The sequence below is a fragment of the Macaca nemestrina genome, chromosome 1 (genome assembly GCF_043159975.1).
Source record: "Macaca nemestrina isolate mMacNem1 chromosome 1, mMacNem.hap1, whole genome shotgun sequence".
In the NCBI taxonomy this organism is placed as follows: Eukaryota; Metazoa; Chordata; class Mammalia; order Primates; family Cercopithecidae; genus Macaca; species Macaca nemestrina.
This window is the reverse complement of record NC_092125.1, coordinates 202959870-202983993: the sequence shown is the minus strand read 5'-3', so window position 1 is coordinate 202983993 and position 24124 is coordinate 202959870. Positions and strand designations below refer to the sequence as shown.

The 24124-nt window shown below is 39.3% G+C and overlaps 1 protein-coding gene across 25 annotated transcripts in view; it reads right to left on the bottom strand.

The window, feature by feature from the left end:
• LOC105494601 (pumilio RNA binding family member 1) overlaps positions 1 to 24124 on the bottom strand; it is a 136820-nt gene that overhangs the window by 58051 nt on the left and 54645 nt on the right. For 18 of the 25 annotated variants that reach the window (XM_024796819.2, XM_024796820.2, XM_024796807.2 and 15 more), the window contains exons 4-7: positions 17473 to 17581; positions 16335 to 16513; positions 5973 to 6139; positions 3267 to 3537 (exon numbers count right to left, since the gene is read on the bottom strand). The exons of 3 other annotated variants lie outside the window; for them this stretch is intronic. In XM_024796819.2, coding sequence (XP_024652587.1) covers positions 3267 to 3537; positions 5973 to 6139; positions 16335 to 16513; positions 17473 to 17581 — 726 coding nt within the window. The remainder of the gene's footprint in view (positions 1 to 3266; positions 3538 to 5972; positions 6140 to 16334; positions 16514 to 17472; positions 17582 to 24124) is intronic. 4 more of the 25 variants (XM_024796821.2, XM_024796824.2, XM_024796823.2 and 1 more) reach the window with 2 other exon arrangements.

The following is a 24124-nucleotide window of genomic DNA, read 5'->3' as shown; positions in this document are numbered from 1 at the left end:
AACCAGACTGACTACTTCTACATTATCTACTAGTGAACACATACCTGTTTTACTATTTCCTCCACTAGAATTCTCACCTTCTTCCTATATAAAGAAGTCTTTCACGGCACAGCTATAGAACCACCTCCATGAGCCACAACGCCATGAGCCAGGCGTTGTGGCTCATGCCTGTAATGTCAGCACTTTGGGAGATCGAGGCGGGCAGATCACCTGAGGCCAGGAGTTCAAAACCAGCCCAGCCAATAAAGCGAAACCCCATCTCTATTAAAACTACAAAAATCAGCCAGGCACGGTGGTGGGTGTCTGTAATCCCAGCTACTCAGGAGGCTGAAGCAGGAGAATTGCTTGAACCCAGGAGACAGAAGCTGCAGCGAACCAAGATCGTACCATGGTACTCCAGCCTGAGCAACAAAGTGAGACTCTGTCTCCAGAAAAAAAAAAACAAAAAAACAAAAAAACACCTCTTCCACAAGTTCTTCCCTTCCGCAAGAGACCAGAAACCAGAGTACACTCTCCATAGTCGTAGGGTTCCAAGGATATGGGCATAAATGGTCTCATCACTTGTCATTGAGTACTTCCAAGCACAATTTAAATGATAAAATGAGTCACAATGACTAACCTGAGAGCAAATCAAGAGGAGGAAAGGGAATCAGACTCTATTCAAGAAAGATATGGTTGGCTACAAAGAACAAAAGATATGAACAGAAGGTTGTATCTGTAGAACACAGATCTGTGATCTCCCTGAAGTTACCTACAAAACTGAGTGTCAGAGAATTAATGTACATTTTTCTCATGAGACCATGGTTTCTGATCAGATGACAACAGAGTGAACCTTAAAAGATTAAGTTCTGATCCAAGAACTAACTTTCCTGGATATAATACAGTATAGTTATTTGTACATAAGGCGTAAGCTGGATCCAAAGAACACACATATTAGAAAACATGGTAGTTCTCAGAGAGTAGCCTCCAGACCTCCTGAAAGGCTAGTTTCAAATTTTAATTTTGGGAAGAATATTACATACAGAGGATGCACTGAGATATTATAATAGGGATGGGGGAAAGTCCCCTGAAACCTTGTTCTGCTAAAGCAACGCAGAGGAAACGGGATATGGTTCAGTCTTTGCCCTCAAGGAGCTTACAACCTGGCAAGGACTATTAGACAAGTAATCACAACACAAGACAAAACATGGTAACACCTTCTCTTAAAGGAAACACAAAATGCTATGGAGTTCAAGGGAGGCAGACATGACAGCTTTTTGGTTTGGAGACTAAAAAAGGAACGTGACAGTACTGAACCTTGACAAATGAGGTGGATTTAAATTAAAAATGAAAAGTGGAATAAAATGTAATGAAAACCAAAAGGGTAAGGAATAAAATGTAAGAAATAAACACCAATTTCCAATAGAAAAGGAATCCTTCCTTCTTGACAACTAGTAGCTCTTATACAGGAACACTGAAAGATTGAGGGTCTTAAAGATACTAGGAGGCTTACGCCAGTGGTTCCCAGGTATGCTATTAGGGCCCCCGATACAAGAATGTATAAAACAAACTACTCAGAAAAGAATTATGGCCCACGAGACAAAACAACACTCACATCATGACAATCGTATGTCTGTGTAAAAATGCCTCTATGTTGCAACAACCAAGACATGCATAGGAAACCTGAATCCAACAAGAGATTAACTTTCATAATAATGTTTACTTTCAAAAACTGCTGAGATATATGGTGAGGGCACCCTTGGTTTTTTATTTTTGAATAAGTGGTAGCTACGATGTAATCATGTTAACTACTTGTGCCTACACAGAAGTACATTTCTGTTCAAGTTCTCATAATTGTCCAGCCTCCAAAAATTGGTAAAATTATTTTGAAACCAAAGATCAATAAACCAAAAAAGAATCTCAACTCTGATTATGAAATGAAGAACAGTTAAAAAAAAAAAAAAAAGAAAGAACCATATATTTTTGTTTGTAAGAAATCCGAGACACACTCTTCTTAAAAAACACAGAAAGGGTTAGACTGCATTACACTGGGAATGGAAGCTAAGAACCAAAACTGGCCGTAAAGAAGAGAAAAAAAGCACAGAAAGTCAATTCACATGGGGAGGCGGGCATACCTACTAAGAACTGCATGGAGAAGAGTGTACACTTTTAGTTTACTCGCTCTGAAAGATATTTTGTTAATTTAATCTTATATGAATATGCACAGTCACACAATCCCTTAAAGGTATTTATTGTTCTTAAACCACAAAGGAGACTTAAATTAAAGGAAAACTTCATATGTTAAACTTTTTACTCTATCAATCAAAATTAATTTAGTGTCAGCTATTTATGACAATAAAGGTACAACATGTCATAACTAATCTCCAAAGACCATAAGCAAATTTCCCTACATAGAATTTCTCAACTTCAAAATGAGATGCTAACCTTTCAAACCTAGAAGTCTGTATTAACCATCTATTACGAACCTACTAAAGAGTAACAGAAATTCACAGTCAAACTGCTTCCACCACAAGAGAGAACTTATACTTAGCAAGATTGGGAAACTAGTAGCCCCTCTTTTGTAGTTCAGACAGCTGACCTTTCTTTAAAAATAAAATAAAATAAACACAGAGATCAGTTAACCCTAGAGGCAGTCCTACATGTCTTCAAAAATAGAAGGTAGACATACGACATCTTCAGGGACTTATGAATTTAAAAAAAAAAAAAAAAAGCCAAGCAATTTCACGGTCGAGTTGAAGTTGAATGATTTGTGTGTGTGGTTTCCTCTGATCACATTCTAATACTTTTGAAAGATGCCAAATCTTTATCTATGTTATCTGGAGTAACTCGTTTAACTCTAAGACACAACCGGTAAGATGACCTGGCACTACACTCCTGACAGCGGTGGATAGTAGAGTTTACTATTTTAAAAACAAAACAAATCAACAGCATCACAACCACATAAATCTTCAGAGAGATTAATTCAGCACCCAAGAGGGTTGTGTTACAAGAGGCAACACTACCTCATCCATTCCCCAGCTACTGAGGAGAGATAAGAGCCAAAGGAAGTACATATAGAGCAGGGTGGCCTCTTGCCAGTGACCTCAGCATAGGCACCAGCTTCATGAGGGGACTCTGTAAACCTACATCACTAACAGGTTCATAAGGGCTAGCTATGGATAGCCTGAAACAATGCCACCTCCTCCCCCATTCCCCCTTCCTTAATTACTTGAACAACGTGCTGGCTGGAGGGAGAGTAGAGAGGATGACAGAGACACACACAGTACCTGTTGTTGAGAATTGTAGTCAAAAAGTCCCACAGTTGCTGCTGCTGAGTCCACAGGTACCTGCGTGCCTGAATAATCAAACTGAAGAGGCTCCATGCCCACATGTTCCATGGGGTCCAAGGGGACACTCTGGGACTCCATGTTGGAGAAATCCTCCACAGGCTTGGCACCATTGGTGCTGGTCAGCTGGGCTAAGCCCTCAGAACCATTCTGGTTTGGACCCAGAAGATCCACTTCATTAGCAGAGTTCTGGCAATTACCAGGGGTACGGCTAAACAGAGAAAGTAAAGGGCATTAAACCTTATTTTCAGTGGGGAGGGACTACAGCAACCCAAGTTTAAGGACAATGTCCTCAACATAACTCATTATCAACAGTATTTAAAACTATTTCTATAAAACAACCAGAGATACTTTACAGTGCTTACAGGGTTACATCTTCTAAACTGATGCTTCTATTGCTGGCAATTCCATGTAATTCACCCCTTAAATTCACATTAATTGCTATTAATTTACATCCCTTCACCAAGGGGGCCGAGTTTGAGGAAAACTGAAATGAAGTGGAAAAATCACTGTCTATGGCATCTATGAAAGCAGATCCTAAAATGCAGGTAGCAAAATATGTCCCATCAAAATGCAACATTTACTCTTTAAATACAGAGACAATGGAAAAAGTTGGTTTCTGGGGAAAATTCCACAACTCAGTGATTCTAAAAAGTTTTTATGTTCCTGGCATATTTGTGAGGAAAAAAAGAAAATGAAAAAGTTTTTACATATCGTTGGTATTACTGACCAATGCTAAAACTAACTCCCCTTCTGAGAAACCAAAAGAAGCAGACTATTCCAAAGCAGTACAAGATAAACTCTTTATCTAGGCTATGCCCCTGTTAAGGAGACAATTCTAAGAATTAAAAGTAATGTGAAGATGTAGTTTGTCATCCAAACCATCTTTTATCTTAGGGACATGCCTAAGATAAAAAAAGGGGGGGGGGCACTATTGATAATTATTGTGGGACACAAGGTTCTGGGTAACCCAGGGTCTACCATCACCTTATATAAAAGGACTTCAGGATTATATGATCCAAAATCAGACTAATATATAATATTATATTATTAGGAGACTGTAGCCTATGGCAACATGCAATGCCATTCTTCTCCACTTTCACCCCCCCACCCCCCAAAAATCCTGTAGTCCAGTAGCTGGTACATAGTAAAGATATTATTCTGGTTCCTTCTCTTTCTTTCTCTCACACACACACACTCACCACCACCACCACCAGCCCCCATTTAATAATACAACAAAATACTGCTATAGGCTGCTGGATATTCAAGGTGGAGAGGACACCTGAACTCATCTGAAAGACCTTAGGTAAGTATTTATTACCCTGTGCCTTAAATTTCTTCCAAAGATTGTAATTTAGGCCGGGCATGGTGGCTCATGCCTGTAATCTCAGCACTTTGGGAGGCCAAGGCAGGCAGACCACTTGAGCTCACGAGTTCAAGACCAGCCTAGGCAATATGGCGAAACCCCGTCTCTACAAAAGATATAAAAATTAGCCAGGCATGGTGGTGCGTGGCTGTAGTCCCAGCTACTCGGGAGGCTGAGGTGGGAAGATTGCTTGAACCCAGGAAGTGGGGGCTGCAGTGAGCTTCATGTCACTGCACTCCAGCCTGGGTAAGAGAGTGAGACCCTGTCTCCAAAAACTAAATAAATAATTTTAAAAATGTTTAACATTGTAATTATTCACACATGCAACATAACGATAATTAGATTAGGGAATACGAAACAACTAATATTTGTCCTACAACGATGGTGCAAAATACACTTTCATTTTTACTTTGGCAGACATTAGAATAAGCAAAGGGGTGTGTGTGTGTGTGTGTGTGTGTGTGTGTGTGAGTGTGCGCGTGCGCACGCACACATTAGCTTTAGACTGATATTAAAATTACTCAAAATTAAATTCTCTACCTGTACTATCACACTGGAGATTTGAAAAAAATCCTCTACCTGTATATAACTGGACAAGGATTTTTATAGATTTTTCAAGAAGAATACGTGCCAACTGTGGAAGATAAATATACATTATTTTAATACTGTGTAAGTTAAATAATAGGGTAAAACCTGTAAATTAATCATGACCAGAGATGGGATGAGAGGCATCTGCAGAAGAGATATGATTAAGAACAAATCATTTAAGCTGCATCTCTGGTTCTTCAAAATGAGGAAAATGATACCTGGTCCACCTACCTCAAAAGGAGCTCATGAGACTCAGATGAGATAATGCACAAGTTCTCAACTGTTTCTCCCTCTAAATCACCAGAGGGATATGACATACTCCATTAGTAACCATAGCTCTCTAATACAGTAACTTGGGAGAAACTTAAGAAAGGTCTCAAGGCATCTATCCTAGGTGATTTTAATATTTGAGAATCACTGAAATAGTCTTCTCTGGAATCCTTCTTCAAATTTTAGAGTTCTATGCGAATGCAAAATCTACCATTTTGGCAATGCTTTAGGCATTGACAACTTTTACAAAATTCCACCTCACCAGTTAATTTACAATCTTTGTAGCATAGCCTACACTAGATTGGATTCTTAAAAAGAAAACATGAGGAGGGGAAGAAAACGAAAATCAAAGTAAAACTAAATCAAAACAAACAAAACCCCATAGCCCACATTCAAAAATCAGAAGTGTAAAACATACAAACCTAAAATCTTTGACGTCTGCATCAATCCCATTCTGCACTGGTAAACCATTGGTCTTGTCCATCACATCACCCTCCTCCTTCAAATCTCCTAGCTTATCTCCATCAAACGTACCCTTGTTCTTCTTTTCACCTTTGTCGTTTTCATCACTGTCTGCATCCCTTGGGCCCTGTTTAAAAAATAGCTTCAGCTTCACTAATCGTCATCAACTAATAATAATGGGCAACCGTTGTGGGCACCAGACTATACTAGATGCTACTCAGAAGAGGATGGTGTTGTGCCCTTTCACACATTACAATCTAATTAACAAACAACACAGAGGCAGGAACACTGCAGAAGGTCTTGCCAAATGGGGGAGACAGACATACATTTATGTTACAGAGTTCAGAACAGTCTTACTATATCCAATGTCCCATCAACCCATTTTCTTCCTTCCTTTTTTTTCTTCCTACCCAAAGCCCAGCCATAACTCTGTAGCTCTTGGTCAAGTTCTCTACTCCCAAACCTAACTCTACATAATAGCATGACTCTTAATAAGCCCCAGGTATGACAGCTAATAGCACAGAAAAAAAAAATTATTATGCCTGTAAAAAGAATTTCATACTTCTCCACTGCACTATGTAAATTCCTCCCTTACTTCTAAATATTGAGCCAAGTGTGGTCTGACATCATATCAACTCAATTATTCTGTACCTGATCTTGGGATATATGCCCTGTCAATTTGCGTCACCTCCCAGCTCTACCCTATAAGCCTCACAGGTATGCATCAACAATTCTCTGATGACCCTTAAGTTTTTTAACGCCTCAAAACAAGTTAACTCTAACTATGAGATTCTTTCACCAAAAGTACTCTAATAACTATCTTCTACCATCTACCGGTAACAAAGATTATTCATGAGATCTTTAAGTGGGAGTATGTTAAATTGAAGCATTTGACACAAGAGAATTTCTGTCTCAAGTGTTTCAAACTACAAAGCTTGAAACACTGGGCCTAAAAGAATTTAGTGCTAGACATGTCATGTTTATGTCCTGCCTTCTACAGAAATTAAGTCTATCTCCTCTTACCAACATCCCAAGTTAAGCCCTGGACATATAAAGTACATGTACCTTGGTTTCCAAAAGAAAAGATTTGGTATAGTGACTGGACATAGTACAAAGAGATTTGCAGAACCTTACATCAAAGGGTTAAGTGTTTAACCTTTGTTTTTGCAAAACTAGAGGGAAACAGCCTTGCTTTTCCCCACCACTGACTCCTAGTTTAAGGAAGAGAAATGCACATGGACCAAGTTCAAGTTCCTGGTACAAGGCAAGATCCACTCAATAGAAGATCGGAGTGGCTGCAAAGCATTTCCAGTCACCAAAACCAAATGTCAATGGGGAGAAATCAACAATGGAGGACACAGCAGCCGACACTCAGTTATAAATAGACTGACTGTGGATGGGCCTGTAGATGCAAAACCAACAGACGCCCTTAAGAGATCACTGGTCCAGAAAGGCTGACATTCTTAAACCTTTCAACTACTACTTTAGAGTCCATTTTACTTCTGAAGTTATTCTCTGTTCAAATGTGATACAGAAAAAGATAATATAAAAAAGGAACAAATATGACAAGGAACTGAGAAAGGATATACAACTTAGCTTCATGCGGCATCAAGACAGTAAATCACAGCTTTGATTTGGCCATTGAGATGTGCCTTTCAGAATACAATCTTTAAAGTATGTGGCTGTTATTGATTCAAAAGGACTGAACGATAGCCAATTATGCACCACATTGAGATTCCCCAAAGCTGAGATGGGAATATGATAGGGTTCTAAAGACAAAAAGATCTTTTAAAATATCCAAAGGCAATAGCTTCCTCCATACCCGCAGAGGCAAAACTGACTAAAGCTGTGTATTCATTTTTATATCCCTAGCCCTGACTGCAGTGCCTGCTAAAAGTTCAATAAATATGATGAAGAAAATTAAAAGGAACAAAAAAATCCTGCAAAACTGAACTGTTAAAATAAGAATGATCTTCCTGTTGTCTTTATCATCATTAAGTAAGAGTCCTGGGGGTGGTAATATGGTCTAGATGACAACTCTGCCTGAATCAGAAACCATTAATGTCAACAGCAAAAGAATATTACAAGAATCATCCCACTGCCTAGCCTAAGTCATCTTCTTCCATAAGTCTACAAATCAAATCACTGGCTCAGAAGAAACAGTTCAGCTCCAATTTCTCAAAAGGAGTTCAAAAGGTCTGTAGGCAAAAATGGACAGAAAGGGCCAGGCACGGGGACTCACACCTGTAATCCCAGCACTTTGGAAGGGCCAGGCAGGATCACTTGAGGTCAGGAGTTTGAGACCAGCCTGGCTAACATGGTGAAACCCTGTCTCCACTAAAAATACAAAAATTAGGCAGCACCTGTAATCCCAGCTACTCAGGAGGCAGAGGCAGGACAATCGCTTGAACCCAAGAGGCAGAGGTTGGAGTGAGCTGAGATTGCGCCATTGCACTCCAGCCTAGGCAACAAGAGTAAAACTCTTTTATTTATTTATTTATTTTTAAAAAGGAGGGGAAAGAAAGGAGGATAAAGCAGCAGTAGGAAGTTTCAACAAGCAAGACAGCTGGTTGCAGGGGATGTGCACTAGTCAAATCAATGCTCTGCATTATCTTTCCTCAGGGGCTCTTCACAAGGGCTTTACTGAGAACCTGCTCAGCTCATCTATAAGCTGACTGGCCTGCAATCTCTTTTGTGTTGTTGTTGTTGTTTTTTAAGACAGAATCTTGCTCTGTTGCCCAGGCTGGATTGCAGTGGTGCGATCTCAGCTCACTGAAACCTCCGCCTCCCAGGTTCAAGTGATCCTCCTGCCTCAGCCTCCCCAGCAGCTGAGATTACAGGCATGCGCCACCATGCCTGGCCTGGCCTGAAATCTTGACCACTAAGTTGCACTCTAAGTCACTAATTTACATTCTCAGTTCATACTGCCATGGGACAGATTTTCAAATATTTCCCTGCAATGTGCTGCATTTTACCAATATCGTACAAGCCATTCCTACAAAATACCTGGTTTTCTACTCTGAATAAACTATTGATGCCTAACCAAAATAGTAGATTCCTTCTTTTAGAGGGTGGGAGACCCAAGGGAATTTTCTAATTCTTGATCTAGGTAAGTGTTATATGGGTGTTTTGATTTTGAGGAAATTCAAGAAGATGAACATTTATGGCTCGTACACTTCTCTGAACATAGGTCATATTTCAATAGAGAGTTTACTTAAAAGAAGAAAAAAAAAAAAAACAAGAAATCAACAATGGCCCTCCATAAAAACAGGTGGCAGAAGTCTGACTTCTGAGTAAAAACAAAAGCACAAATAGGAAACCATTCTGTCAAAAGTCTACTATTAAGAGATGGTATCAGCTGCATGCAGTGGTTCATGCCTGTAATCCTAGCACTTTGGGAGGCAGAAGCAGAAGGATCTAGGTTGAGGCCCAGAGTTCAAGGCAAGCCTGGGCAACACAGAGGAGACGCCGTTTCTACAAAAAAGTTTAAAAAAAAATTAGCTAGGCGAGGTAGCATGCGCCTGTAGTCCTTGTTACTAAGGAGACTGAGGCAGGAAGACCACTTGAGCTCAGGGGTTCAAAGCTGCAGTGAGCTGTGGGGCGGGCACCTGTTCTACTCCAAGAATAAATAAAATAAAGGATATGAAAAGAAAATAAAAATAAAAGACCTGACTGATATTTTGAGCTCTCCTATTATTCCAAAAGTTGCTCTCCTGAAGTCTGAGATTCCTACGGGGAATACTACCAAAAATTTACAGTGAATGCTAAAAACAAAATATGCACTACCAATGCACTCCAGTCTGGGGACAAAGTGAGACCCTGTCTTTATTTCATTAATAGAGAGCAGTATCAGGTTCAAGATACTTAAAATGGTATCTTAAAAACATAAAGACCCTAGAGACAATAGGAAAGGTATAAATGGGCTGTTAAGTTTTATGAAAATTTTACACTTCTGAAAAATATTTAAGATAAACTATTCACAGCTATGTGATTTTTTTTTTTTTTTTTTTTTTTTTTTTTGCAATCCTCCCACCTTAGCCTCCCAAGCAGCTATGACTACAGGTGCACATACCATGCCTGGCTGATTTTTATATTTTTTGTAGAGATGGGGTCTTGCTATGTTTCACAGGCTAAATTCAAACTCCTAGGTTCAAGTGATGGGCCTCCTTCCTCAGTCTCCCAAAGCTCTGGGATTACAAGTGTGAGCCATAACACCTAGCCCAGTCTTTTAAAAAGTAGTGAACTCGCTAGGCGCAGTAGCTCACGCCTGTAATCCCAGCACTTTGGGAGACCGAGGCAGGTGGATCATCTGAGGTCAGGAGTTCAAGACCACCCTGGCAACATGGTGAAACTCCATCTCTACTAAAAATACAAACATTAGCCAGACGTGGTAGCGCACACCTGTAATCCCAGTTACTCGGGAGGCTGAGGCAGGACAATCGCTTGAACCCAAGAGGTGGAAGTTGCAGTGAGCCAAGATCGCACCACCGCACTCCAGCCAGGGTGACAGAGCAAGACTCTGTCTCAAAAAAAAAAAAAAGTACTGAACCAGGGTACACAGAACCTACATTCTATCTCAACTGTTAACACTTACTGGTCACAGGACTTTGGACAGGTTATTCAATCTCTCAGACTTTGTTTACTATGAATAACAATGAAATAATGCATGTGTAAAAGTTTTATAAAGATAAGCCATTTTACACAAATGTAATATAATAGTAGTAATAGACGCACTGGGATGGTATTTCTTATGTAACACTATACACAACATCAAGAATAAAAATCTTAAATGTCCCAATTAAGTGGTTTAAATCTCAAATACAAGTATATAGCCAATATGGCCCTCCCAAGGGCACTGTCATTTTCACAAAGCAGTGGTTCTATGATTAAGGTTAAGCAACTCAATCTTTTTCAAATTCACAGGTGGCTGAGCCCACCCTCTGCACCAGAGATTGATCTGATTGGTATGTAGAGGTTCCTGCAAATGCTGTGAAAAGCTTCTGCTCAAATAGCTCTGATAAGTATCCACAACTAAGAACCAAGGTAATTAAATTCAACATAAGCATCAGAAAGGCATAGTTTGCGATTTGCTTTTTTATTACATATTATCTAGGACATACAGTACTGGAAAAGTCTATTAGCTAAATGAATAAATGAAAAAGGCTTAACAGAATCTTTTAATTATGGGCTTTCTTTAGCTGAATGTTAACCCAAAGCTATAGTGCTCAAATACAAACTTTAGTAAAATGCTCAAATTTCAAGTGGCCTGGCCCAATTAAAATCTCAAGAGTGGAACCAAGATGGGTGCTGAGAGATCCCATACCTACAGAAAGGTAGAGAAATTGCTAAATATCAAAGAACTGGGAGAAAAGCAGATGGAGTTAGGACTACATATTGTTGAGGTCAGAATCCATGCACTTATGGCTCAGCTTCCTCAAAAGACTCACATAAAGGGGGGAATACTTCCTAATATATCTATTCTGAATGAAATCAGAAGATTTCAAATCTATTTACTACTCTTACTGCAGTGATCTTAAAAGAAAGCTTCACACAGCAGAAGTCATATTTAATGGGATTAGTAATTTTCCTCCCTTCTTTCTACAAAGAAGTATTTTATACCTGCTTGACACACTGAGTCCAAAAACTGTAACAGTGTTAACTAAAACATTGGTTTCTCCTGCACACACTTACCCATTTTCACAAAATGCCAAATAACTGAAATGTCTAATTCCTTTAAAGTACAACAATGCCAAGCTCTACTGGTAATTCAAATTTTCAAATATAAATTAGCTGGCTGTGGTGATGCATGCACTCCTGTAGTCCCAAATACTTGGGAGGCTGAGGCACAAGAATCACTTGAACCCAGGAAGTGGAAGTTGCAGTGAGCTAAGATCACACCATTGCCTTCCAGCCCAGGCGACAGAAAGAGACTGTCTCAAAAAAATTAAAAAAAATTTTTTTTTCAAATATTAAAAATTGTAAGTTTGAAACTGCTAGCCACGTGAAATACTTCTTAATTTAACATATTAAATCTGATCCTTTTTTGAGGATTTCTACTCACAAACAATGCCAGTATGGCACAGTAGAAAGCAATATAGCTAAAAACTGAAATTAGAACAAAGTTTGAATTCAGTCCCCCACTTCCCCTCTAAAGACTCATTTTTCTCATCTATAAATTAATAGAGACAATAGTATCTACCTCAAAGTGTTGTTCCAAGGACTAAATAAGGAAATTCATGAAAGTACAGTTGTCTTTTTAAAAAAATACTTTATCCAATTTTCACATTTTTTCCCCATTGCCTTTTTCACAGTGCCCTCACCAGTCCTCCCCACAAAGGCTTAAAAATTGCTGGACATACTATGTTTTTTTCCCCCAGGAAACTTTTAAGGCTCTAATCATTAGACTCGTTGTCCAGCCGAGTTTTCTGAGATATGTATATGATAGCAGTGCTTATCAAACTTTAATGTGCACACAAATCATCTGGGTGGTCTTGTCAAAATGCAGGTTTTGATTCATTCGCTCTGAGGTATGATCTGAGATTGTGAGTTTCTGATAAGCTCCCAGGTGATGCTAATGCTGTTGGCCCACTGACTTTTAGTAGTAAGGCTTTTAATGTTTACAAAGCATTTTCACATATGCTACATAGCCATATGAATTACTTTGTCGTGTTTTGATTATCCCCATTTTGCAGATGAATTAAGGTCCATTGGAAACTCAAACCCCTGACTTCTATCTGCATTACACTGTACGGAAGTTTTCAAACAAAACCTATGAAAGTAAAGTAGTAGCACTGATTACCTAAAGTAAATGCAGTGAAACCTCGACAGACAAGTCATTAAGTTTCACGGCCCAAATAGATGTACACTATGAATGTGTACATATCCTCTAGATCAAAAAGCAGATACTCTCCACAGAACAAACAGAAAGACCTTCCCAATATATTTTTTCTAAATATCTTTCTTCTGTGAGGTTAAAGTTGGTCATTACCCTAATCGAAGTTTAGAGTGGTCTTCTCATTTCCCTGGGCACCATAAACCAGAAAGGTAGAAATCATGATCCACTTTGTGGCTGGCTAGGCTTCCACCTATTTGAAAAAGATCAGCTGGTATTCCAGACAGCAGGGTCCTTAGATGGCAATCTCACCCACGGGCCTCAAAAAAACAATAATTACATCTCATTTTGTAACCACCCTGAACCATGGGGGGCTGTGGGGCGGGCAACTGTTCTACTCCAAGAATAAATAAAATAAAGGATATGAAAAGAAAAGTAAAAGATTTGACTGATATTTTGAGCTCTATTATTCTGAAAGCTGCTCTCCTGAAGTTTGAGATTCCTATGTAGAATACTACCAAAAATTTACAGTGAATGCTCAGAACAAAATACGGTTGCCAGATTCTTCTTGTTAGCCAGAATGTACTCTTATCACAGAAGCCAAAACCACTAAACGGAGACCATTTGTACAATCAAAATGAATTCAAGCTAGACAAAGAGCTAAACAGCTTCAATCTAGCTATAAGCAGGAAAGTTCACTGAAAATGGTAAACCACTACAGAGAGATTTATTTTAGTTCTGAACCACCTTTACCTGAAAAGTTAGAGTATAGATTATCTGTTGTCAGTGTTCGTAGTTACTTGCTTTGAGGTCTACAATCACTATACTGTCAGAGATGATGTTTTCAGCTCTCAGGATTAAAGTGAGGCTTACTGGAGTTAATGTTGATACAGCCATCCCAAAAGTAAAAACACCTGTATGCCCTGACCCCATATACTACCAAGTACCACTCCTCCTTTAGAACAATTATCTACAAGAAGCCAATATCCTATCTTCCTGGTTCTCTGAATTCAACACTTTAAATGACAGACTTAAAAAGAAAAGGCTCACTTTCCTCAAGAAGAGGCATACATACTATGACAACCACAAAGTGACCCAGGCTTCCACAAAAAGAGCTTTGGTCAGGTGTCATCCTGACCAACAGGCAGAGCAAAGCCAGGTTACGTATAAAATCAAGAGGATACAACCACAAAGCTGATAATCAGTTCACTGGCCGGGCGCAGTGGCTCATGCTTGTAATCCCAGCACTCTGGGAGGCCAAGGTGGGAAGATCACCTGAGGTCAGGAGTTTGAGACCAGCCTGGCCAACATGGTGAAACCCCGTCTCTATACTAAAAATACAAAAATTAGCTGGGCATGGTGGCAGGCACCTGTAATCCCAGCTACTCAGGAGGCTAAGGCAGGAGAATCGCTTGAACCCTGGAAGTGGAGGTTGCAATGAGCCAAGATCATGCCACTGCACTCCAGCCTGGGCGACGAGAGTGAAACTCCATCTCAATAATAATAACGATAATAAAGATAACTGGTTCACTGAGCCACAGGTCTCCAGACACCAGAAGACTGTATATGCCAACAAGTGGCTTAATGTCACTACATCAGTCTGCTTCTATCACTCTATAGATGCAATCTAAGTTAAACTATGGGATAATATTCCATTACCCACGATCTTCCTTCTAAAAGAAGCTGGAACACAAATTTGGAGAATTTTCATTTATTTTTATGCATACCTCAGAAGCTCAGTAAATTATCTTGATGGTTAGAGTCCAATCTTCTGACCCCATCTATCTAGCCTGAAGTCTTAACCTCCTCTAGTCACAATTCTTTTGTAATAGAGGTAAATCACCAGTCTCCCAGGACAAATGATACAGTTTTTGTCATCAAAATAACTGTATGAGATGATTGTTTAAAAAGAGAAAAATAAGTGGCAAAATGATTCAATCCCACCATGTATCTTTCTCCTAATTCCAACTATTTTTCTGCCTCCTACAAGCTTCACAGTAATGCAGGCACACGCCTCCTGGTTAGTGCCCAAGAATTGGAAACTGATCACACACGACAGAGAATTCACAGCTAGAGTCACAGGTTCCAGTTCACCACACTAGCAACCTACTGACGCACAACACTAATTTCTGCTGAGGAATCTGTGCTCATAAGATGAGGAAAGAGTGAGGACAGAAAAAGAGGTGAGCTGGGGATAGGGTGAAAAAAGAGAAATAACTCACATCCAAAGGGTAGATCTTGTTCTTCCCAAGCAGCCCCTTGGGAAGGTTCAAATAAAAGGAGCCATCTCCTATCTGATTCACAAGCTACTAAACCCGACCTAGGTCTCTGCAGAGTCAAAACACCAAAAAGCAATCAGGTCAGCTTTAGAATAGCTAGTACTTAAGAACTGCACTTGACACTTTGAGGAAGCTGCACCAAAAATGAACTACTGTTTCTCTAACAAAATTTAACGTGGATTAAGGAAAACAGGACCAAGCCTCTGATACCCAGCAAAAGATGTATAACACTAAGAAATACTGAGCAACAAATGCTATTAAATAAAGTTATAATATTATTAATATAATTTGTGAGAAAGAATTATATTAAAATCTCTTAAATGACTACTATCAGGTGATATCAGCCCAAAATGACTTCGGAGAAATGGCTTTGAAAAAGTACAAAACACGTTTAGACAGGAGAAAGGGAGGGAAGACAGATTCAAGTGCCTCTCACGGCCTTCCTATCTGTGACCTGGAATATGACAACAGTCACAGAATTCAAAATGAGGAAGACTCAAATGGAAATACATCTTAAGACTTCTCAATATAGAAAGTTAATGATAAAGAAATTGTTTTGAGAAAGGCTATCACAGATGCTCATGGAAAAATGCTTAAGACTTAAAAAGAAAGAGGCTATAGACACAGAGACTTATTTGACTACAATTTAGCATCGGAAAATTCATAAGAAAGAATTAACAGAATCCCTAACTTCTTGACAGGCCAGGTGTGAGAAACAAAGCCGTTCAAGGAGGGCCAAAGAGGATTCTATAATTAAATCGTAGCTAACAAAACAAGAATAGCCCTATAATCTGATCTATATTAAGGTTTCTCAGGTATTGGCAAATCACTGCTCTCAAACCTGGAATTCCCTGTTAACATCCCATCATCAGCTTTATGTTTTAAATTCCTTCACCACCCTCCTTTTGTTTTTATTTTAAAGTAAAAATGGTGTTTTCTGATAGACCAATGAACTGTGATCGAGATTGCAGTTCTCATCTCACATGACTATCAATGTGTCCCCCCGAAAACATTATTAGTTTAGTTTTTAAAAGTTTAGTTTACATCTCCTACTATGTTCGCTGAGTTCTATTTACAACAAATGTTGTTTGAAAATACCCTGTAATTAATGCTGTGAATATCTAAGGAAACTAAACAGGCATGTTTTGCTTTAGGGGAAAAAAGAAAGAGAGAGAGAGAGAGATAGGAACAAGTTCCTCAAGCCAACTTACAAATCCTCCTTTTCTTAGACAGGAATCGCCCGGGGATGAGCTCAACACATACTCCACCATGCTAACGCCTAGTCCCCCACTCTCCGATCGTGGGGACAGTACAGAATTGACCTCACTGTTCACATGGAAACTCTGACCAGGTCTTCTCTGCACCATGATTGGCTGGGAAACTGAATGATCTACAAAAAAGATACACAAGCATGATACAGTGCAGCCAGAGGCTCAAACAAATTATGAGTGACGTCTCATGGATAAACCAATGGAATCAGGAAACTTGCCAAGGTCAGTTGAGCCAAAACCTCCTATCATGTCTTTCGCTGTATGATATTCAACATAAGCTAAGGAAATGGAACACACTCCTCATTTATCCGGGATAGCAGAGGAATACAACAGTTTATCTCGCTTATCTGGTTTATCTAGCTGAGTGGATAAAATGTTTATCCCTTTGTAAGTAAAAGGATTTTTAAAATATATTTTATTAGTATTACTAAAACAAAATATGATTTTACTGCCCTTTTTAAAAACAATGTAATTTGTTCTTTTCTGATAATTCACTGCCATCATGAGGTTCCATGCTTACGTTGTGCTGTAATACACGACACTTGTTTGGGTTTTCTGTCTCCTTCCTCCCTATCATCTGTCACTTTTTCTGCTGTCAGTGTGTCTACCTCTATAAGTTCTCCCCATCCCTCTTCAGGGGTAGTATGCCAGAAGAATGGCCGTGCCCAGTGACTTGATTTGGTCCCAATCACGTTTAAAGATAGATCATTCCATACACGGTACACAAGGGCAATGGGAGAAAAAGAAACATGAACTTCAAATGGCAGGTGTGGATTTTCTAATTCCAAGTATGCTGACAGCAGTACAGAACAAAACGTTACAGCTGAAATTATGGTCGTTTCAAATAAGACCATTCCCCTGTGGCTAGCACTTCAAAAAATATTGAAGATTTGATTTTGTGTTAATTATGTTTTAATAAATTACATCATATAAGCTCCTTAATGGCAATTACACTACAGGAGAGGACACTGCTTGACATGCTTATGTCACTGATGTAAAATTCATGACTTGCCAATTGCTGAGGAAAGGAGCTCTAAGACAGGCATAAATCACAGTACAGATGCTAGATCTAGATTACCTGATGTTCCCCAGGCACTGTCTCGCCATTGATCACCCAGGAATATTCCTTTTGGTCCATCTTTGCTGGATTCATCTGTTTCCCAAAACTTTTTACCTGGCAAGAGCTGCTGCAAATTAAAAATAATAGATGCTTTTAAAGAATTCATAAAGGATGAAAGTACAGCAGTCAACACTTTCTTTTAGACAAGGGTACTGAAGATGCTCACGTGCCCTGAAGGTCTTTAATTAAAGTGTTCCAACTACACAACTGTGGTCAGAGCACTTCTATATATTTGGTAAAAGTCACAGAGAGGCCTAAGGCAAGGTGGGGACAGGGGTGGGGACACTGATCAAACCATCCAATAGAGGCTCAACTTAAATAACTAGAATTACTCACTTAACCCATGCCAAGATTTTTAAGGAGGGGGGGAAGGAACTAATAGTGACCCTATTAGTTAACTACGAAGTAGACTCTTATTGAAAAAGAAAGTATCTACAACTATTAAAACACTGCTCTATGTGTACTAACTACCAGACAAAGTTACTCAAGCTGGAGCATGAACCCAGCTATGAACCTCAGCTATGGAATGCCAGAGGCAAAATTCACTTCCTTTATACACAGAGACTCCATTAACCAAAATACTTCCCAACCACAACACTAAGCTATTCCAAGATTTTGGAAGGACAGAAAAGCTATTCCCCTTCATTACTGGAAGGGAAATAAAATCTCCTAACCTCCATTAATTTTTTAACAATACTTGGTAATGCCATTAAAGTGACTTCACAAATCACTCCATGCTTCAGAGAAACACAGGGATCGCTGGCCATAAGCCAACATGAGAAGTTTATACTAGCTTCAACAAAAAAATGCAAAGTACCCTTCAAGCAAAACACAGCACAGTTTTAGATCAAAGCACCAGTGATCAGGCTTACAAAGTAAAATTCCACAGAACTCTATCATTCTTGGTTCTGGTCATCAGCTTTACTGGCTAAAATGCCCCCTCTTATTTCCTCTAATTATGTTTTCAACTGCTATTACACAGGAAACTAAGACGTTTCAGATAGTATTTAACCACCATTTTTGAGCACAAAAATACCTGGAGAGTTGAATTTCTCAGAGGAACACAATAAAAAACCAGAAAGCACAAAACATTTCCTCTCCTTGACAATAAAGGTTTAACTTTCCCATTTAACCCATAACCCAATGTAATGGAAAAATAATTAAACTCTGCTCTCACTAAAATAAATCTCTGCTTCCCAAATCTAATTTCTGGGTTTCTCAGCATAATTTTCATCTACCTTTAAGTGGCTCTACAATCTATCTCATGGACATGGGCTACTGCCTGGACCAAAGCAGTTTGCCACACACTTTGCTCTTAAGGACCTAATTTGTTGTTTACTAATTAAACAAGGTTAGGACAAAACACACATATGTCTGGTATTTAATTGCACAGATACTTAAGTTTCCTTGAAAATGAACAGTTATAAGTAGCAGTCTTCCTGGTATACCGCTTATTGCCCTAAGGGCATTTGGGGGAGGGTGGGGATCAGGGTAAAATGGGAAAGAGCCCTGATCAACGCTAAGCATTAGGGTCGGGAAGCACTGAACTAGACAACTCTGAAGTGCCCTAGGAAATTTTACTAAACTGCCCAGAACCTCATTCTCTTTTCATTGATAAAGAAAATATCATTCAAGTTGCTGTGATGATTAGAAATATTATTGGTGAGTGCCTAGCACAACAGGTTCTCAATAAATGTGTTCAAAAACATCACACCTAGGTAAAATAACTGTCAAATCAGGTCACAGAGGGGATACTGAAAATTAATGTAAACTATGCAAAGGACAATTCAAGAATTATTTTTAAACTTATTTTTCTCCCTTTAGTCTCAAAAATGTCCTGTCCGCTGCAAGGCCGGGCGCAGTGGCTCATGCCTATAATCCCAGCACTTTGGGAGGCCGAGGCAGGAGGATCACAAGGTCAGGAGATCAAGATCATCCTGGCTAACTCGGTGAAACCCTGTCTTTACTAAAAATACAAAAAAAAAAATTGGCCGGGCATAGTGGCGGTGGCCTGTAGTCCCAGCTTCTTGGGAGGCTGAGGCAGGAGAATCCCTTGAACCCAGGAGGGGAGGTTGCGGTGAGCTGAGTTCGTGCCACTAAACTCCAGCCTGGGCAACAGAGCAAGACTCCGTCTCCAAAAACAAAAAGAAAGAAAGAAAGAAAAATGTCCTGTCCGAAGATTACAAATAAAATTTCTTTCCCCATTGGTTATACCCTTTCTCCAACTAAATTTTTTTTCCTCCCGTATTTTGTGCAAAGCAAGAGCAATTACTCTTTTGTATTCCAGAAGAAAGAATGTCAGCCTAAGGAGGGCCTCACTTGTTTTATGCTCCACATAACAGTGCAAAGAACGCTAAGGTGATCAAAACCATTCTTGTCCTTTAAATTTTTAAGAGTTCATTCTTCCCAGAAACTTGTAAATCTTTATTTAAAACTCAAGGAACAGGGGGCCCAGCGTGGTGGCTCATGCCTGTAATCCCAGTACTTTGGGAGGCTGAGGCAGGTGGATCACCTGAGGTCAGGAGTTCGAGACTAGAATGGCCAACATGGCGAGATCCCAGTCTCTACTAAAAAACACAAAAATTAGCTGTGTATGGTGGTGCACACTTGTAGTCCCAGCTACTCAGGAGGCTGAGGCACAAGAATTGCTTGAACCAGGGAGGCAGAGGTTGCAGTGAACCAAGATCTCGCCACTGCACTCCAGCCTGGGCGACAGACAAGACTCTCTCAAAAAACAAACAAACAAACAAAAAACCTCAAGGAACGGTTTCCAAAAGTACCAGCCTCCACCCTACATATGTAAATATAGTCTTGTCCATAATTTGTAAAATTGCTTACAGAAAGCAGCAGGCTTTCAGCTCAAAAATCACTTCTGGGATCCTGTCACCTTTCATGATAGTATACCAGGTTGTCATAATGTGCAAAGCCGGCAGAAGCAGGTGAACACATAAGCAAGGCTATTTTCAGGGTAAATTCTCTCAAAAGGAAACAACAACACAGCAAACATGAAGCAAAGTGCTATTAGGTTGGTGCAAAAGTAATTGCGGTTTTTGCCACTACGGCAAAAAAAGAAGAAAGCAAAAGACTGAACCAAGGTGCTTGGGCAAAGACAGAAGCAAAAGTAGCAAAGTTCTTAAAAGTCTCTGGATCTTAGTCTTTCTCCCTTTCCTCCAAAACATATGGAGTCTACACTCGACTGCTGTGGTTAGCAGCATCTGAAATGACTCTTAATGATCTTCACTTACAAGTACTCATGCCCTGATGTAATCCCCTTCCCCTGACTGTGGGCTAGACCTATGATATGCCTCTAAGAAATAACATAAGGCAAGTCATGGGATGTTACTTTCAAGATGTTACAAAAGCTGTGATTTCCATCTTACTTGTCCTCTTCTATCTACTGTTCTGATTGCTTACTCTGACGATAACTGCTGCTATGTTGTGAGCTGCCCTACAGAGGCCACATGAAGCCAAGAGAGAGACATCTCTGGACAACAGCTACATATACAAAGCTGTTGCTCCGCAGCTTCCCACTGAACTCTGTCTCTGCCCTGGGCCATTTACACACAATTAAGAACTGAGATCCTCAGTCCAACAACCAGCCAAGAATGGATTCTGACATCAACCACATGAGTAAGTTTGGAAACAGACCTTTTCCAAGCAAGCTTTGAGATGAAGGCAGCCACAGTTGAAATCATGACTGCAGCTTCTGAAGGACCCTGAAGCAGATGACTCAGGAAAGCCATGCCTACGTTCCTAACCTACAGCAACTGTGAGGCTTAAACAACTGTCTTGTTTTAGGAAGGGCATGGTGGCTTACACCTGTAATCCCAGTGTTTTGCAAGGCTGAGGCCAGGAGTCTAAGATCAGACTAAGCAACCAACATAGCAAGACTCTAGCTCTACAAAAAACTTTTTAAAAATTAGTCTGGAGTGGTGGCGCACCTCTGCAGTCTCAGCTATTCAGGAGACTGAGGTGGGAGGACTCCTTGAGCCCAGAAGTTTGAAGCTGCACTGAGCTACGATTACACTAGTGCACTCCTACCTGGGAAACAGAGTGAGACCCTATCTCTTAAAACACACACACATACACACACACACATACACACTGTGTTGTTTTAAGCCACTAAATTTTAGGGTGATTTGTTAAGCAGCAATAACACAGTCGTGAATATGTGGAAGTGTTTTTGTATATTTGAAACACTTCTCTAGGAGTTTGTTTTCAAGAAACACTTCTTGTTCCATTTCTAATATTTAAAAGTAAGTGATGAAAGTAAAATCCTTTTGAATTTGAAAAAAAGTAATTACCTCTGTTCCACTGCATCTTTTCCCCAAATTTGTCTCATAGCCCTTCTGTATTTAAAAAAAAAAAAACAAACAAACAAACTGGCTTTTTTTAACTCTGCAAAATCAAATCAATTTAGACGTGTTGAGCTGAGAATTAGTAGCAATCACTTATATTCAACAGTCAGCTAAAAGATACCTAACTGTTCAAATCTGATCATATTAAAAGGAGCCAGAAACTACTGAATTATAAAAGCAAATGATAATGTGTTATCCAAGTACAATTTCAAATTCAACAGTAACCTCTCTGCAGGTAACATCATCCACAGCATTGGATAAAATATCCTGGTTTGCCAACCCACTGGCATAAATACCAGCAGTTGCCAAATCTTCACTTAACACACAATAACCAAAAATGTAAATGCATCCAACCTATGAAAAGATAGTCGCTATCCACCCCATCAAGAATTTGGAAATAAAGACTGGTTTTTTTTTGACAAGGGAAAAAGTAACAGATCACAAAAGAGATGTACAGAGTCTGTTTTAAAGAATAATTTGGTAGTAAGAGGATTAAACAATTTGACAATTCCAAAAGAAGATAACAGGAGTTAGGAATTGGTCCAATAAAAGCAAAGGAGACCCAAGGAGTCAGATGTAGCCAGTATTATCCAGGTGACACATTTAAGGGCAGGGCATACAACACACAAAGAAGCCTATTCTTATTAAAGCAATCAATACATCTGGTTAGATAGTAGCTTAATTACACTGGACACTAACAACACCCAAGTAATCTCCTTGGCTCCAACTCTGCTTACCAAGCCATATTCTTAGAGGAACTGGCTTCCTCCTATAGCCAACCATGCCAATCACCAAACACAACTATCCTTGTCCATCTAAGAGTTGCTTTTTCTCCTTAAAAAAAAATCAGTAGACTGCATTTTGGTTTTCATACATTAGTCTCTTGTTGTTCTGGTTAGTGTGGGGTCAATATCATAACCCAATCATCTGAATTAGTAATAACAGTCCATTTCAAGATCTACAAACTGAGAACCAAGACTTGAGGAGTCCTATCATCCCCAGCAATACAATAAATAGACCTTGTACTCTTCCTTATAATGTCACATTAAGTGGAATTCCTAACTGCACCACCAATAGTGTCTGCTCTCAAATCTCTGGGAGAAACACACACACATACACTATTTATCCCGTCCTGGATCATAAGTTTATAAAAGAAAAAAACTTATGAAAATTAAAAAAAAAAAATCAGTAAGCTTATTCACGAGGCTTCTGGAAAACAAAACAGAAGGCAAGCACTGGTTTACAAGCAATGTTAGCCATTTGAGACACTTTTAAATTTTGTCTGGAAACACCTTTTTTCCTTTCCATCTAACAAAAAAGAACAATATGCAAAACCACACTTAACAATCAATTGTGTCATAAAATCCTACACCAAGAACCCTTAAAACACGGATTAAGACAATAAAAAGTGGAGAATATCAAGAAACTCTAGGTTTATTTTAATAACAGTGATAAAGACCCATGAATGCTCTGCAATCACTTTATTTTAAACTAGTTTTAAATCCCAGCTGTGTGAATTTTATCCTTTATCCTCTTCTGCTTTTTCTCACCTACAAAATGACCTATTGTGTACAATGAAAGAGATAACACATGTAATGACATAATACAACGCTGAAATAGTAACCAAAAAGTCAGCTACTATCCTTTAAAAGAGCAAAGTAGCAGCCAATAGACAATACTAATGGTCTGTCAATGAAACACTCCTATGTCACACTATCAGACACAATGATCATGGCATCACCTAGGCCATGGCAGTACAAATCTCATTACATTAACTACCCCAACAAAACAACACTACAAGAACCATGATTACGGCTTTTCAGGAACTGCAAAGAGGCAAGACAATTATTGCCTAGACTTGTTTGACCATACCACCACTAATATTTGAATAGGGATTTATCAATGAGGTTTAGTGATGATCTCAACAGTAAAAGGGCTCTCTAGCAACTACTCTGTTCTCAAAAGGAATAAAATATTAGGTAGCTAATTACACACTCAATACAGGCTGCACAGAGCGTCTCTCAGGGCAGAAATTGAGCATCTTAAGAAATACTACTAATATGGATGTGCCAACCTTGCAGACGTGATCAGTTTGATCATGTTATTATCTAGCATCTCTAACTTACAACACAAGCTTAGTTTCACTGGAATGTAGCCAATGCAGGAGATGAATGTTTGATATTTAACTAGCTGGTAAGACAGACCAACAACCAAAACAATTCTTAATCTCTTAGTATATATCTCACCACACT